This window comes from Polyodon spathula, unplaced genomic scaffold (genome assembly GCF_017654505.1).
Source record: "Polyodon spathula isolate WHYD16114869_AA unplaced genomic scaffold, ASM1765450v1 scaffolds_764, whole genome shotgun sequence".
Lineage (NCBI taxonomy): Eukaryota > Metazoa > Chordata > Actinopteri > Acipenseriformes > Polyodontidae > Polyodon > Polyodon spathula.
This window is the reverse complement of record NW_024472252.1, coordinates 1,047,888-1,065,603: the sequence shown is the minus strand read 5'-3', so window position 1 is coordinate 1,065,603 and position 17,716 is coordinate 1,047,888. Positions and strand designations below refer to the sequence as shown.

The window sequence follows — 17,716 nt, the reverse complement described above, 5'->3', positions numbered from 1 at the left end:
TGTGAAACTCTGGGGTTGTGAAATCTCTGTGTCTGAGTGCCCGTGTGTGTGTTTGACGTGTCCATGTGACTGTGCTTGTGTTGTAAGGCTCTGCTGGGAAGGCATGTCACCATCCTTATCAGGGAACACCAGTCTCCATGTTCACAGATAATCTGCTGGCTACTCTGCTAGAAAGCCAGGCTCTCTTCTACCTCGTTCCCATGAGCACAGATTGACCGCCAGTCCCATGACCTGGGTTCTCCCAATGTGGCAAACCTAGCAAGGAACCTAAATCAACCTCCTGTTTTATTAAAAGCTTTGTAACATCAGTGTTTCCTTTTTAGAAACAAACTTTTTACGCTGTGCATAAACAGTCAGCCAGTATTGCATTTGCCATGCGTTACCATGCTTTACCACACCATCAATGCTTTGATGCTTTTTCTTGTTTTACTGCAGTTTGCTGTGCTTTATTACAGTATGCTGCTGTACACTTTGCTGTACAGGTTGCAGAAATGAGAAAGAATCAATTCTTTAAATTGCAGATCTCAACCTGAAAGCACACTTAATGTGCACAAAGAAAACAAAACGAGGTCAACTGGGTTATGAGGTTTGATGCATGGCATGAATAATGCTAGCTATACATCCATGTGCGTGCGTGCGTGCGTGCGTGCGTGTGTGTGTGTGTGCAGCTCCCTCACCTCTCTCTGTCTGACTAGTCTCCCTACCCCCCAGCTCTACAATGATAAGGAATGTTTGTTTAGACAGTATCTCATTACACAGGGAACTAGAGACGCTCTTCTGACTCCCCTCAACCCCTCCCAGCCAATATCTTTAACTCCTAAGCTCCAGCAACCCTCCCCTTTTATACATCTTTACCAGCTGCTCTCTCCTCCCTCCCTCTCTCGCTATCTCCCATCCAAAAAAAAGCAGACCCTGAGCCAATCTTCGGCAGCTACAGCACAGCCTCCCCTTGACTTTGTAATTACATCTCTCTCTCTCTCTCTCTCGCTCTCTCTCACACACACACACACACACACACTCAGAAGGGGGACGGCTCTTTCTCCCTGCCTGGCGTACTCAATGATGACAACAGCGAGCAAGCAAGGACACTGGTAATAAAGGCTCAGGGAAGGAGCAACACTTCAGAAAAGACACAGCATCTCTCAACGTCATTTCAGAGCTGGGGAGGAGAGAGAGAGAGAGAGAGAGAGAGAGAGAGAGAGAGAGAGAGAGAGAGAGAGAGAGAGAGAGAGAGAGAGAGAGAGTTGAAGTTCAACAAGTGAAACAGAATGCTGAGAGAGAACAAGGGGGAGGCAGAAAAAACACACTTCAGAATCTGAAAGAATTGTGAAAGCCCCCGAGGCGTAAGAAATAAGAGTTTCAACCTGGATGTGTGACTTTTTTATTAGTGCTTCTAGAAGGAGACAGGGAATAATCAACCACAGCTGACAGTACAGACTGTGAGCCCCGAGCAGGTAACAGTAACATTGTTTAGTTGTTGTCTTTTATGTTCTGCAGTTCTGTTTCCATTCAGTTCAGTTCTATGTAAGAAGTCTTGAGACTGCAGAGGGAAACCACTTCCATTCGAACTCCAGACAAAGACTTTAGTCACCAGCAGGGATAGCTTTTGGGTAGAAAGCTGCAAGGACAACGCAAGGAGGAAATTTGCAGCTCTAAAGTTGTCTTCTGAGTTGGGAACACCGTTGCTGTGAACCTCTGCAAAACACTTTGAGCAGCAGACTCCTCTGTGTGAATTGAATTCAGTTTGTGCAGCTCCAGCAGCCCGATTGTGGTAGCACTGGGCTCTGTTTGAATCTCAGCTGCTCTTGGGAGTCTCAAGCCGGGATGGACGCGAGCGAGCTGGCTGGTCTGGACAGCGCGGACGCTCAGACGGTGTGCGAGGCGCTGGGCCGCTACGAGGACACGCTGCGGGACGCGGTGCGGGAGATCCACGTGGACATCAACGTGTTCAAGAAAGGGGTGGAGCGACGCATGGAGGACACCCTGCACTTGGTCAGCCCGCTGTCCCGCTCCGTGTCAGAGCTGCAGCAGGAGAACCGACTGCTCCGTGCGCAGCTGGAGGCGCTGGCCAGGCAGGTGGACCTGCTGACCGGGGCGGCCTGCCTGGGACACACTGCCGCTGCAGGGGAGAGGAACGGAAGCACCGCCCCACACTCCCCCCGCTCCCCCACCTCGCCCGGCGCTTCACACTCCCCCTGCTCCCCCCCGCCAGCCCCCTCCTGTGCTGCCACTGCCCGCTACTCCAGCCGAGCCACCTTCGCTGTGTCCAGCAAGACCAACGTGAGTACTGACCGGGCAGAGATTGGGCCACCTAAGGGGTGTATTCAATCAAAAAATACTGCTTGATGATCTCGCTATACCTATATGTTATTTTTTACTTCCCTTATAGTGCCATTCACTTAAATCTTCCAGGGAGACTGTTACCTGAATGATAGCACCCCAGTTATATATATTACTGCATGCAATTATGGGATGCTTTCAGAACAGATTTATAATCAATCAGTGAAAATCTGATTTGAATTTTATTTTTGAATTATAATAGCGAAAGGGCAGTCTGACCTCTCTCTGGTACCAAAGTCGCTGTGCGTCTCTCATTCCCTGTTGCTGCAGGACAGCAGCTTGTGAATGATGGTCTTGTAAATACAGAATCGACCTGCACTATCGCCCGTGTGTCAAAGCAGAGAGGAGAGGAAGTGGTGATATGAGGGGAAGCTTCTAACTGGGTTTGTTGCTCTTTGCTGATAAGAGAAAAATCCAGAGACAACACTGTCGCTGATGCCTGAATCTCTTCTGTTCATTATAACAGATAGGAGCGAGGGCGGGGGGGGGGGGGGGGGGGCAGAAAGGGCAAATAATGACATCCTACAAACAATCCATTGTACTGCACAGACTACACAGTGATTCATCCCTTCTGCTTGGTTACAGTGCTGGAGGTGAAGGGTGTGCGAGAGCTCTCTGTGCTTTACAATGCATACCTATGCAATACTGTGCTTTACTGCACTTTGCAGTGCTTTTACTATGGGGGGCTTGCTGCTGCATTCATTCATGTGTCAGTTCATTTATTAAAGGGGGGCTCTTTTGGTTTGAACCCCAGCTGTTTCCTCGTTGTTTGAGGGTTTTCTTGAAAGGTCCAGCTTGTTTGAGTGGAGTCTCCTGTGCCTTCATTCTCAGCGCACTGTGGTCTGTAAAGTGATCTGCTGCTTCGTAACCACAGTGTAATGCTGTATGAGATTACATATCAACATCTTTAGTAAAACAAAAAAAAAAGGTTGCATGTCTGGGTGATGTAGCTGACTCGTGTGTAATCGTATTGATCAGACCCGATGACATTGAAAACACCCACAGCTTCAGAACACTGAACCACAATCTGAAAGCAAGAAGCAGGGGTGCGCTGATCCTCACCCGCGTACTCACACCTGCCTCTAAGAAGCGATTATCAGCAGGCGTTACATAAATCTATGCATTTAATTTGTGGGTTTCAAAACCAGAAAAGCCGTCCTTTCCTCACCTTTACAATAGCAATCCAAGCTGACAGTGATTTACTCCAGAGCCCCATGGCGATGTTATTCTCAGGCAGTATCAATTTAACCTCCCCGCCGCTCCTCAGCTGCGTTTCCTTTACAGAGCTTCGGCACCTCCCGGGCTCCGGGGAGAGGACTCCACAGCGCCAGTCCACAGCGGAGCCAGTACCCGGCTCGGAGCAGCCGTCTTGGGTAACATCGTAAATCTAGCCTGGCTCATTTGTCAGGGCAGCAGTTGGAAACATCCGGTGAAACTCTATCAGATTTTCTTCCCCCGACCTGCTGTAAACGTCAGCTCTCCCTGCTTGATTTATAGCATCAGGTGTTACCCTGTTTGTAATAGGGGGGTTTTTGGTTTAACCCTGACACGTAAAGGACGAGGAATGTGTTTACATGTTCATGTCACAGGGTCACTGAGAGGGATTACAGAGTTTTGTTTTTGTTATTGTGATTTTGGTTTTTAAGAAAACCGTGATGTTACAGTATAGGGCTGTGCTGATACTCGGAATTGCCTTTCTGAAATACAGCAGCAGGTGCTAAATCCATTCATTCATATGAAAAGCTGTCCTTCCCTCACCTTTACAACTGAGTACCAATCGCTGGCACTAGCTTCTGCATTGAGGTTGCCAGTTTATCAGCGCGCCCCTATTAAACTAATATTACTTTTCACCTCACTGGCACCATTAATCCTGAAGAGAGAGGATCGCCCATTGATGTGGCAAACAGCTTAGGAATTGAACCGGACTCTCAAGTATTCCTTAGTTGTAGTTGTGTAACATTAAAGGCTCTTTCCCATCTAGGAAACATGCTGGAGTAAAAGACTTGGTGAATTCTTCTTTCTTTGCATTATTTTTCCTATGAAATTCCGAGTCTGTTTTCACACCTACAATCCGCTCAGCTCAGATCACTTCCAGTAACGCCCTGGTTATCCTAACAGCTGGATTGTCCTCCTAGCTCAAGTCATGAAGTCCTGGGATCAGCCTCGCTAACCTTCTCTCTACCTGCTCCAGTGCCATGTCTTTTTCTACAGTGAGGTGAAATTTCAGGGCTTTAAAAATGTAGCTGTTTCTTCAGCTCTGACGACAGCTGTTCCGAAACCTCAGGATACAACAGCAAGGCTCTTTCAGTGTGGCGAATGGAGCGCGGTACCTGTTTGCACTGAGCTGAAACGGTACACTGGAGCTGCACTGTGGATACTGCTGAGTCTGCTTAGCAGAATGGGCCAGAAAACAGGAGGGAGACATCTGGAGCTGGTCTGTAGAAACACTGCTGAGCTACAGACAATAAAAGCATAGCAAAGTGTAATAAAGCACAGTGAAAGAATGCTAAAGCACGGGCAAGCATTGCAAAGCACAGAGAGGCACGGCAAAGCGTGTTATTAAACACGTCAGAGTGGGGTAAGTGCACGGTAGAAACATGGCAAGAGTCTGGTGAACCTGCTCAGATACCCTGCAAAAATACTCAAGAGCATGTTGCCCTTTTCAAACACAACTGATTCATTTCCACTGCAGAGTGCTTCTATCCAGGACTATGTGTTGTCCTGACAGTCTTTTCAAGCACAGTAAAAGCAAGCCAGGTAGAGCTCCTGAGGCATACCTTGAACAGCTCTGGTGTAAAAGACCAAAGAAATCTCAAGACTAGGCTGTCAGAAACAAGGGCGGGTACTGACTTACTAAGAGCTTCGACTGCAGGTGGAACAGTTCAGCACAGCTGCTGGTATTATAGAGAAGCGCTGCTGTCTGACGTTGTGATGGAGAGTCATTGCTGAGTGACCAGGAGGAAAGCAAACACAGCACTGACTGTAGCTGTGGAAATCAAGCCTGTTTCAGTGCTGCAAATAGCCTGATTGGAGCTGAGAGATACACTGAGTGCCCTGTGGTTATCTGTACAGTGAACCATTCCAGTTAACACTTAGAGTTGACTGTGAAAGTGACAGCTCTCACACACGCACACACACACACACACACACACACACACACACACACACACACACACACACACACACACACACACTCTGCTCAATCCCCTCTCCTAGGTGCTGTGGTTTTAGCTGGCAGGTACGTGGATGCAGACCACAAGCCTCCTGCAGCTCTGGCCCAGCCAGCCACGCTGAAACCCACCCTCCCTGCATTCATCAGGGACGCGTCAGCGGGCAAGAACGATTCCTCTAATCCCGCGTTGACAAGGCTGCCCCATCCAGAATGCTTCCACCTGGACCTGTCACTTTAAAACTCGGAGTGCTGTGTGCTGCCCGAGTCCAGGGCGGGAGGCAGAGACTTCAAAACAGAGTCTGATTAACAAAACTATGCAAACTCTCACAAGAACAGTGCACTAAGCCCCACTGTGAAAGCCACACAGCCACTGCCAGGCAGTGTGGGTCCAGCGCAGGTTAACAAGCACCAGACAATGCAACATGTTTGCGTTGTCACGGTTACTGGTCAGTAAAGTTCTCTTGCAGAGCCAGCATGGGAGAGAGGGGTCACCGGAGGGTCACAGCGGAGTAGTTCCCCGAGGGAGGGGAGAGGTTTTTCTTGCTGGATGAGAGTAAAGGGATTTGTGTGATTCAGTCTGGGCTTTGTTGGATTAAAAGGAATGTTGATGAGAGAACAAGAGCCAGGATTCAAGCACCTTTACTCGAGCGGCCAGTCCTCGCGGCCCAGTCTGTCCTTGCTGCTTTCGCTCTCGGTGGTTCCACTGCCACAGTTTACCTCCTGTACCCGGTGTCTCTTTCCGGACTTCATTAACGACTGGGGGTAATGCTGCAATACTATAGCTTTCAAAGCCGCAGAGGGCACAAATCCGTGGAGTTGAGCTGTGCTGTGTATTTGTGATGCCAGGCTGTTGTAAATACGGGTCAGTGGGCTGCTGCTGACATGGTGTCTGTGGTCGGTTGTTGTAGTGACCCTGTGTTTTGTAAACCCTGTGTGTAACCTCATGCCAGGGTTTCAAGTGCGGCTTAAAATGAGTCACATAGAAATCTGAGCGAGAGGTGCATGACTCGCTGGGAAAATTAATTATGACAAGGTTTCCGTTTACCTACCCTGAGCCAGGAAGCAGGCTGGATTCTGGGTCACAGACGGCAGCTCAACCCTCTGATACCAGTCCTTCTGGGGAGGATCAACTGGATGTATTGAACTAGCGCTGCAGGAAACTCTTCTCCATCAGCTGCTACAGTCAACTGCAGGCTTCCTCGCAGCCTGTACACTAGCATTGGATTCTCGTTATGAGACGGATTTGCAATTCTCTTCCCTATGGCTCCCTGGTTATAGTGGGGGAGCACTTTACTAGTTAGATAGATGCCAGGTGATTTTACAGCTGGAGTGTAATTTGTTTCTGGGGCATTGCATTGTAGAATCCCTGGTCGTGTGTGTGTGCCACGCTGGATTAAGTGGAGATGAAAGCACGTCAGAAAGCAAGCACGATCATGTCTGAGTGTGTTTCAGGATACTTTGTTTGAACGTTTCATTGGACTTGATTGTATTGCTTTATTGCAGAGAATGACCCCTCCACGCTTTATACAGTGCAGTAGAATTTGGTTTAAAGGGCGGGCATTCTTTCATGCAATCGACATGCATGTGGGAGTGTAACTTGAACACTGCGTTCCATGCCTCACAGAACTACAGTACAATGCTCCTTTATTGCAGCTCCATTTCGTATACAGGAGCCAGGAAAAGATTAATAAGTCCTTTTCATCAGAGATATTTATACTTGGGGGGGTCTTGTATGGGCTATACCCTGTTAGGAATGCCAGCCACGCCGAGTAGCCCCGCTTCTGAACCTTCACCTTCCAGAGTTCTAAAACCACGCTGGCCCGAGTTCCAATTCCGACTCTCAAACAATGCGTTGACACTTCTGGGAACCGGTAATACCGGTCTGTCTCGGAGTCCAGAATATCCTGCTTCAGACTAACAGATATAAATAGTGGATGCATAATGGTTTTGAGCAAGCAGCACAGAAATAAACAGAGGGATGGTAAAGTCCAGAGCTCCAGTCCTAGCCAGGCTCTGCAGACAGACAGGCAGAGAGGCAGGGCAGTGTTGCTTCATACTCTGAGCTCCAAGCAGGCTTGGCTCGTAGATGATCAGACAGACTGCACTAATCTCTCCAGTCACACCCTTGCTTTACCAGCTCCGGCACAGTGCTGTGTATTAACCCCAACACAATCGTGACGTGGTGAGTAATACCGAGGTAAGATCTTACCGCTTATCTAGGCATCCTTCCCCTGGTGACTGTGTGGGCTCCTGCAGGATGATCCCATTGTTAGCGTGCCTCAGCGCTGTCTGTGATATAAACTCTGCAGTAAAGGCAATACAAAAAGGATTGGCCATTTGCTAGCTGGATTAGATTACCCTGGATCCCTATCAGAACCTCCATATCTAACTGCTAGGCTATACCACTTGTCACAGAACCAGTCAATGTCGGAGCTCTAGAACCCAATATGCGCTGGCTCCCAGTTCTACTGGCTGGGATACACCCCCTTCAGGTCAGTGAGTGTGACACCCATCTTGAGCTCCTGGCTCCCAGTCCTCTCCTCTAACTGCTAGGCTCCTCTAGGTCACAAAGTCAGACAGTGATAAAGCTGTGGGAGAAGGAGACAGCCGTATCCTTTCAAGGGCTCTTAAACCTTTTATCATGTAATGGATCTCCATTCACAGTTTGACTCCCAGCTGTTTACTCCGCACCCCCACCCCCCCACGCATTCCTCAGCGCATGAGGTCACCTGGTTTGACAGCCCTGCAGCACTCCGATCATACAGCGATATTAGGAACGAAAACAACACAGTGTCACACAGTTTTGCACAGTGTGTTCCACAGGGTCTTGCAGAACAAGAGGACTCTGTCTACCTATAACTTCAAAATGCTTGATCAAAGTTCTAACTGCAGCACAATGAAAAAGTTTCAGAGATTCCTAAAGTGTACTTCCTACAAATCTCGGGCTGTCGTACGCAGTCTGAACAGTGTAAACGTGAGGGGGTGGCTGTGACAGGGAGTCTAATACATGCTGAAGGAGCAGCACATTTGGTTCGTCTGGTAAAAGCTTGAAAACTGAGGCTTTTAGCACTTTGCACCAGATCAGTGATCCAGGCTGGAAGAGTGCCGGTCAGCAGCACTGAGGGCTGTGTTCTCCTCCCTCCCTCCCGCTGACAGAGAGCCAGGAGCAGCTGTCAGGACTGTTGAGCCCTGCAGGCTGGCTGCAAGGGTCTTGGTATTTGCTAATGCAGCAGCAGCAGCACGCAGTGGAAACTCTCAAGTGATTAACAGGTGTCTTGAGCGTTCAGCTGTTTAGTGTCACGTTGCCAGGGAGACGGGGCCCACTGCTACGAAACAAAAACACACACTTGAGTGTGTTCTGTATCCCTTGGAAGAGAGTGCTTCATTTCAGCGAATGATAGCAGCACTTCTGAGCTGTGGGAAACTGATATCGCAGTTGGTTTGTGTAGCATAGCGCATACAGGGGCACTGAAAGAATTCCGACAGCTCCTGGGCTGGCAGGTTAAATACATCGTGCTTGACTGACCGTGGCGGGCACCAGGGATATGTGGGAGAAAAAGAAACCGTTTACACCCCAGATGGGCCCCGGCAGGCTAAATGTTGCCCCTGGCGACCTTGCTAGTGGCGCTGCAGTTGGCAGCTATTGAAACGAATATGCATTAACAAACTGTTGAATAATACAGTCCACCTCCTTTGTATTCAAAGCCTCATAATGCACAGGAGATTGCAGTCATGCAACTTAGGGATTGTAAGTGTGTTGCTTCCTGTGCCACAATGAATGGCAGGTGAAATAAAGGGTGTCTAACCAGTTTCCATGCATGCACATAATAATGACTTCATTTGTGCTTTGCAGTCAGCGGCTCATTAAGCCGAGTGCTTAAATCGACCATGTACAGTAACCCTTCATTAAAGCTGCTGAACCCTGGAAATCTCACTGCTTACCACAGTGTTTCCAGGCTGCGTTTCGTTCTGCTAAAGCCCCTGATAGGTTTTGCACAGTAATTGAGGATTTTATTCCCCCTTGCATTCATTCGCTGGTGTTTGCTATTGCAGTCACCTCTGTGTTTCTGCGTTTGCTTCTATTGTAACTGGGAGTGCCGCTTCGATGAAGTGCCCCCCTCCCCTCCTCTCTTCAGTTGAAATTCCTCTGGATATACCTGCTCTAGTGCAAATGGAAGCCCGCTGCCAGCACCAGCGCTTTCAGCTCAGGCTGGCCTAACTACCCAGTGGAATCGTTTCTTTCGGTTGGCTCTGATCCCTCAGCTCCCCACGCCACCAGCTAAACGAGAAGGCTGCTTTCTCCAGGTTTTATTTTTTATGAGAAAGTAAAAGTTTGCTGATTGGTTTTTATTGTGGTCCAAAAAAAAAACCGTACGCAGCTGTTTCTCATTCTGCGCTCTCACAGCGGTCGTTGACTTTGTTAGTTTAATTCTTTAGTCTTTCTTTAGTTACTGTATTTGAGTTGGTTGGTTGTAAGTCTTGACTGACTAAACTTTTTTTCCAACTCATAACAGCCACATATATGACTCAAAGACGTGCAATCGCTATACTTACCAGCATGTGCCACTTTCACATGAGTTCTGTTAGAGGTGCAATTCATTTTCTAATCGAATCGTCTACGATCTATGCACTGAGAACACTTGCAGTCTTCAAAAAGCATGTACAGTCGTTTCAGGCTAAGAAAACACCCCTCGGGAAGCAAGCAAAATGTTCTCTTAACACATTCAATTCAATTAGCACACCCCTGCACACATTCAATATTGCAGCAGCAGCTCTAGATTAATTATGAATTCCTGTACAGGAGCAATATTCAAGAAACACACAAAATTATTTAACGGAATGGTGAAGTAACGCACCAGAACGGGAGACTCCAAATCGCTCAGCGACTTGTGTCTGATTCCGGTTTTTAGTTTTGAAACGATTGAATAAATTATTTTAATTGAAGTCTGATGGTGATGAGTTATCAGTTACAAAACAGTCCTGTGTCAGTTGTGAACGAAATCGCTAGCTAGGTGTTCTTTTAGGTTCCTGTTCCTTTGGGCGGAGCATTTACAATGGGAAAATCACCACAAAGGTGTTCTCTTAGTCAAAGTGTTCTCTTAGGAGGTGTCTAGAAATCTGAAGATCCATGTAGGGCGCAAGATCACTTGATCAATGTTTTAATTTAGGCTTGCAAAATGAGAATCCTTAATATATGAATCATTAATTGTTCCAGTTCTAGTTCATGTGGAGTATATTGTTTTTCCAACGTGTGAATGGATCTCCTCCTGGCTGCTGATCAATACTGACAGCAGTGTTAGACCCAGGCTTCCCTCCCGCTGAATGGTAAAATGTTTGTCTTTGAACTGCATGGCTTGCGGTTCGTGTCCAGCCCTCGCCTCTCCGTTCAAGTGGGCTGAGATGTCAACTCATTACAAGAAGGAAATTGGACTGTACGCAATCGTCCGGGATCAGTGCTGTTGCAGATGCGAGATTGCGATATTCTGGCAGGGCCTGCTAGGAAGCTTGATGTTGTGTCTGTGAGAGTCTCGCCGTGTGTGTAGATAGACTAGAGGCTTGAGTCTCCAGTGCTATCAGTTCATCACAGTTATCTGTACAGTTGCATCTCCAGTTGCATCACTCCAGCATACGGGACACATTTCCCATCAGATATGGGTGGCACATGTATTTGATTGAGACACCTTGATACCATGAACAGAGGCTCACATTAAAGACAGCACACACGTTAGCTTAGGTAACCCTTTATTTGTATTGGTTACAGCGTTCATTATCCTTCACTTTGACAACATGCATACATGTATTCATAACAGCTGTGTCAAATTTGCTGTCATAACATATTGCTATAATGCTGCCAAAATGCTACATGATAGCTATGACAGAGTTGGGTTTATGGCCATGGGAAATGCACTGTTCATTGTTCCCTTAATGCACATCTTGTGACCGCATTTCATGAATATTCTGTCTTCAAAGTGATCCCGAAGCACTGCTGTATGCACGCTGCTCTGCAATGTGTTTTGTAGCCCTTACCAAGGTGCGACAAATGCTGCACACAGCAGCCAAATGAAAAGAAACTCGGTTGAGAAATGACAGGCCGCTGTTCGACTGGAGAGTTCATCCTTTCCTTTGTTGCTGCAGAGCATTGACCGAGAGGAGACAACGGAGCCAGAGAGGGTCGCAGATTCCAATACGGCGGTCGTGGAGAATGGACACCAGCTACCTCCAGGTGAGAAACACAGACTGGTGCCACAGCGCTCCCTGAAGCTGCACAGAACTGCCACACACGCACAGGCACTCGCGGGCATCCAGTTGAGATTTGAAGAAATCAAAGCTTAGCGCCGGCTGCCCGCGTGTCTTTTCATTACATACTGACCCCTATTGTCCAGCTAAGTTCATCACAGAACACATTGACCACAGAGGAACACACAGATATAAATTTGTTTAAAAATGCCATGTCCATTAGCCTGTCAATATCGAATCCATTACCTGTCTGTTTCTGTCTTATCAGAGAGAGCAAGAGTTTCACAGGAAGTGACCTCCTCACCTGTGTCCAGCAGCGTTCCGCAGGTACACGCCCTCTCGGTGTCCATGCTCAAGCCACACCTCCCCATCACCGCGGTTACCAAGACAGCAGACACTTCCGTCGCTGGGGCAACCAAAACCCCGCCCACCACTCCCGGTGAGACCCTTCCTCCACCGGTCACTAAAGCCGAGGCTGTCAGCCAGTCAGCAACAAGCAACAGCCAGAAGGAGGTTGGGGCAGAACTCATTAGCCAATCAGGTAGGCAGGAAAAGACTAATCAGAAGCATCCTGTTGCCAGACACTAGAATATGGCTCATGCTGATTGGTGAATGGTAGGGTTGGGGTTCATCTGAAAAGGTGTGGATTTGCCTCCTGCGACTTCCCCTTGTGTAAGTGCTGGTTCGCTGGAGCACACATGCACAGTGTCCCTGCATACCCAGCCATCTGGTTCGCTGTGCTGTGTGTGCAGCACGGCTGTCCCACAGTACACTCACTCAACCTGCTGCTGTGATGTTTGCAGGTTTTGTTGGGACGGTGAAGACCTGGAGCCCCAGCCCAGTCAGGACAATGAGCTCGGCTCTCACCCCAGGTAAGGGCCATTGTTCTCTGCTCTGCTCTTCTGTTTGTTGAAAAGTTTGAATGTATTCAGCCTCTTTTAGCGTTTCTGAATTCAGCAGCACTTGTGTTTGATGGTGATGGTTGTTTTGTGTTTGCACTCTGACCTCCTCACCCCTGTTTGCATTTCTTATTTGCAGATAAACCCAACTCTGTGGCAAAGCCTGTGCCGTCCGTCAGCTACTCCACTTCAGGCACCCCCACCAGTAAGGCCAGGTAGGAGCCAGCTGGACTGACAGTAGCCTTCTTCAGTGTACTAGCCACACATGCGCCTCTGCCTGGCTTGGCTTCTTATAGTTTCAGAATTCCGATTGAGTGTTTGAGTGGCTAGTGAACTCTCCTGTTTGTAACACTGCCCCCTGATCTCTGTGAAGTGGTTTCACTGGTGTGAGGGGTCTCCTGTTTCTCTCTCTGTTCCAGCGGGTTCGATGGCTATCACGACATGACCCCAAAGCCTGGCTCTCCTCCGGTGCTGCCCAGGCAGGTGGAGCGGCGCAGGGAGCTAGTGAGGTCCCAGACTCTGCCCCGCACCATGGGGGCTCAGACACGCAAGGGCATGTTCGAGAAACTGGAATCCAACACCAACAGGTAAGACCTTGGTTTTATTCTCCGAGCCGCTGGAGCGATGCAGCCTGAGTTTCATTATCTCTGGGCTTGTTATTGGGCTTGACCCTTCTTGCTTTCCTTCTAGTTTCAGGGCCAGCGTTGGGGACTCGAAACCCAAGCTGAAACGCTCCCAGAGTTTCGGGGTGTCCAGCGCGAACAACATCAAACAGATCCTGCTGGAGTGGTGCCGATCCAAAACCATCGGGTACCAGGTGAGTCAGGGGTGAGAGAGAAAATTGCAATGGGGTGCAGTGGAGATCCATCCTTCCATCCACCTATCCATAGATACACACATACATACCAATCTAGAGAAATGCTTACACAGTGGTGATGAACCTTGATTATGACATTGTTCAGCACCTTGAGTTTTTCTTTAGTTAGGAGCGGTCTGTCTGTCTGCCTTGTCAATATGTGTCTCTGAAATGGATCTATCCACGGCACTGCAGTCACCGCTGCAAAAGCAATTGGGGGGGGGGGGTGAGCGTCTCAGTATTTTGGAACAGTTGTATCCCTGAGTGGTTTTGCATTATCAGGAAATGAATAACGCTTGAGGCATCCCTGCACTCGAGGGACAGATTGCTCATTAAAAGCATGTGTTTGAGGAGATGGTTGTGGGGCACACTGGGAAACAGTCCTCAGGCTTTCTGCATGTATTCACGTCTTTGATAACTGTTTCGGGTGCAGCACAGTGTGCTCTTTCCCTGGTATGTGAGCTGCCTCTCTGTTTTGGTGTGAGGCTTGCGCAGTATCTACTAAAACAATAGCAACGCGCCATCCTCGCCATGTGCTTTCTGTTAAAGGACTCCGAAGAGGCCAAAACTAACATGAAATGAATTATTCATCTGAAATGTACGTATCAGAAATGCAACTACAAAGGCCTCAGTGAAAGATAAGAAAGCGCTCAGAGAAGCGATCCGACAAGACACATGCAAAAACGGGAATAATATCGTTAGCGCTGAAGCTGCACCGCTGCGTCTCTTTGCTTGTGATCCTGCACTCATTCAGTTTAACAGCAGTGTCCTGGCAGAGCTGTCAAGCCAGCCCGCCCTGACGCACGCGGGGCCCGTTGATCCAAATCACACGGCGCAGTAACTGAAAAGAGGCGCCCAGCTGCAGCCCTCCGCTCCTGCAGAGCCTCACAAAGAACTGACACGCCACTTAGAAAAAGGACTAAACACAGCCCTCTCTGCAGACAGACCTCTTGAGTGAGCAGAAGAAGGCTTCCTGTTCACTGATGGTTTAGGTCACTGTGGTATTATCATGTTCAGTTTTATACTAAGGTGTAGATCCTTGGCGTATGTTAACTAGGGCTGTGCTGTTACTCATATCCAGAATTGCTTTTAAGAAGTATTTATTGACAGGTAATAAATAAATCCATTCATTCCCTCTCTCAGAACATTGACATCCAGAACTTCTCGTCCAGCTGGAGTGACGGCATGGCGTTCTGTGCTCTCGTCCACTCCTTCTTCCCGGAGGAGTTTGATTACAGCACCCTGAACCCTGCCAACCGCAAGGAGAACTTCGAGCTGGCCTTCACCAAGGCAGAGTGAGTACGCTGGGGTTCTGTGCAGCTGCAGGGCAGGGGGGAAGCACTCAGAGGCACTCAAACTGTCCTTTCTAACAGAGACTGACCCTCGTTTGGTCAGCCACACCCCTATTCATCGGTTAAAGGAATGTACTGCTCACACAGCACCCAAACTTCAGTGCCCCTTTTATACCTGGGCAACGAACAGCAAGGTAGAATTTACTAAAGTCCATTAAGCACTACCTGAGATTTCTGGGAGGTCCCTACAGCTAGCTAAAAGTTGCCTTGCTTTTAAAAGGACAGCTACCCAGTTGTCATTTATCAAGGTGTCCACTGATAATGACAGTCATGGTTCATCCCTTTTACCAGATCATAGAGAAAAGCAATGTCTATGAGGCAGAGGACACAGCAGCGTATTGAAGTGACACAGACAGGTGTGTTTAGATATGCCTGTTTAGAAACAGGGATGACTACGCAAGTTCTAGTTCGGCCCAGAGTGGAATAATCCTTTGACTATATATATAAAAAACACTTACGATCCTAAAACGCAAGCAGAAGGCTTGGTGGTCCAGTGGTTAGAGAAAGGGGCTTGTTATCAGGAGGTTCCCAGTTCAATACCAGCCACTGACTCAGTGTGTGTGACCCTGAGCAAGTCACTTAACCTCCCTGTGCTCTGTCCTTCAGATGAGATGTAAAACAACAAACAAGGTCCTATTGGAAGTGACCCTGCAGCAGCAGTTGTGATGCACAGTTCACACCCCAAGTCTCTTTGGATCAAATAATAGAATAGAATAAGAAAGAAAACAAAATGCATTGAGCTCCTCTCTCATCACACTCCCTGCTTTTAAATCTTGTTTTATTTCCTCTGATCCCTGGAGAACCTCAGCCTGTATTTCATGCATTCTTCCTCTGTGACCTCACTCAGCAGCATCGCACTGAGCAGGCTGCCTGAGTTCATGTGCAAACTACGCGGCAGGACCTGCAATTAACACGAGCCCACGGCACTGCAGAAAGATTATAAAAGCACAAGAAGAGAGAAGAAAGGGAACACGCTGTGCTGGAGAGCGGATTCTAACTGCCTGGGATTTTAACTGCCTCTTTATAGGGCCGGCGTGCTCTCTATTAAGAGTTCAGGTTAGGCTTTAGTGTACAGATTTGACGATGGTGACAGAAGCAGCTGTTCACTAGTCCTGCAGTGCAGGGGTTCTGCAGTGTGTAAAACGCTCTTGCTGTCTGCTAAACGAAGAATCCTAAACCGGGGGTGCGCTGATCAGAATGACCTTTAAGAATAATCTACGGTCAGGTGTTAAATAAAACCCTTCATTGATATGCGGATTTAAAAAAAAATCGAAAAACGCCGTCCTTCCCTCGCCTTTGCAATCGAGTACCACTTAAAGGCGACCACTTCTGTTTTCAAAGCCGATACAGTCACTTCGATGTTGAAGCCCTTCTTAAGCGTGCCCGTATTGTAAAGTCCAGTGCTGCACTGGGTGTTCAGCTCACTAAAGTCTTCTCCCTGTTTCCCTGTTGCAGAGACTTGGCGAACTGTGACCGGCTGATCGAGGTGGAGGACATGCTGCTGATGGGTCGCAAGCCTGACCCCATGTGTGTGTTCACCTACGTGCAGTCGCTGTACAACCACCTGCGGAGATTCGAGTGAGCACCAGCCCCGGGGGGGGGGGGGAGCACAGGGACGACCGCCCCTCCCTCCAACCCCCATGATGAGAAGCCAGCTCCCTTTGCCACCCCCGTCTCTGTAGAACCACCAGCACTGACCATCGCTCCAGCTGTGCTTCCACTGCACACAATTTAAAAACTAGGGTTTTTTTCCAGGACGTTTTGATACTGTACCTGTTTCCAAAGAAGTTACTTCTGTGCCAAACCCCTTCTTGATCAGAACCTTCTTACGAGGATTGCACAGTCGAGTTTGGAGCAGAAGCGACATAGATGAACATTGAATACCTGCCTGTGACTCTACTGGCATTTCCATTAGCTCGGGGGTCAGCCATGCTAAACGATGACTCTGTGGGGGTGTGTTCTATAAATCACAGCGCTTTGCTGTCACAAGCAGTACCCAATGTAATCCTGTCTGTCGTAGACTCTGCATACAGCATAGGGTTGAGTAGTAATGTCTGGCTTTATTGAAATCCAATTGCGACAGCAGAGAGGTCAACGCTGCATAAATTGGGAATCGTACACCAAAATTCTTTTAAGCCTATGCAATGTTTTTTTTTTTATAAAGGTCATATAGAATCTCCTGCTAGCGTTTTCGCTTGGGCTGTTCTTTGCCAAAAACAATATTTGGCATTTTTAGTTGGTGCTGTCTGTGGGCGCGCGTATACTTGCGCAAAAGTTTTTGTTCTGATTCATGCAAAGCTGTGTACTGCTGCTTCTGGAATAACCAGATTAGAGAGAAAAGCAGCAGCTTGCTTCTCAAATTAAAATTGCAAGTTGATCATTATCTCGTTCCTGCTGTTAAAGGCGGCGTCGCCTCCAAGCACTGGTACACCTTGCTAATGCACAGAACAGTGGTGCTTTGGTAATATCGTTCCCAGAAAGGATCGGGTAGGATGTGCAAAAGAAGAAAAAAAAACTGTTTCTCTTTTTCCCGGCGTACGAGGGAGCTCTTTATTTCCTCTGCTTTGTTCATGTGTTTTTTAACGCAGCTGGTCAAGTACGTGTGTGGAGTTAATCAGCCAAGCCAAAGCAATGACGCATTCTTGCTTAGCTCCGCTTTTCTACTTCATACAAAATAATAATAATATGCGTCATAAGTAGTTTTAACAAACGAGTATCTAAAAAGAGAAAAAAAAAAGAAATATGTGTGTGTGCCAAAAAAATGCCAAAAGAGGTTATAAAAACAAATGCTTGTAAAAGAGGCCCAAAGTAAAAAAGAACGATCCGTCCTCAACGTGCTTCTGGCAGCGAAGTTCAGATT

General features: G+C 48.0%; 1 protein-coding gene across 1 annotated transcript; it reads left to right on the top strand.

Annotated features, from left to right (window-relative positions):
* Positions 1-1,000: 1,000 nt before the first annotated feature.
* Positions 1,001-17,035, top strand: smtnl (smoothelin, like). Its single transcript, XM_041241212.1, has 9 exons — positions 1,001-2,280; positions 11,648-11,735; positions 12,018-12,290; positions 12,553-12,621; positions 12,788-12,863; positions 13,068-13,235; positions 13,339-13,465; positions 14,648-14,799; positions 16,312-17,035. Exons 1-9 carry the CDS (start codon positions 1,825-1,827, stop codon positions 16,436-16,438), a joined length of 1,536 nt encoding a protein of 511 aa, XP_041097146.1. The 5' UTR covers positions 1,001-1,824; the 3' UTR covers positions 16,439-17,035.
* Positions 17,036-17,716: the final 681 nt, after the last annotated feature.

Excerpts from the sequence above, each read along its gene's own strand:
- smtnl (XM_041241212.1), top strand. The coding sequence starts at position 1,825 with ATGGACGCGAGCGAGCTGGCTGGTCTGGACAGCGCGGACGCTCAGACG. Across the intron at positions 12,864-13,067 it reads ACCCCCACCAGTAAGGCCAG|CGGGTTCGATGGCTATCACG; the intron begins GTAGGAGCCAGC and ends TCTCTGTTCCAG. Across the intron at positions 13,466-14,647 it reads CCAAAACCATCGGGTACCAG|AACATTGACATCCAGAACTT; the intron begins GTGAGTCAGGGG and ends TCCCTCTCTCAG.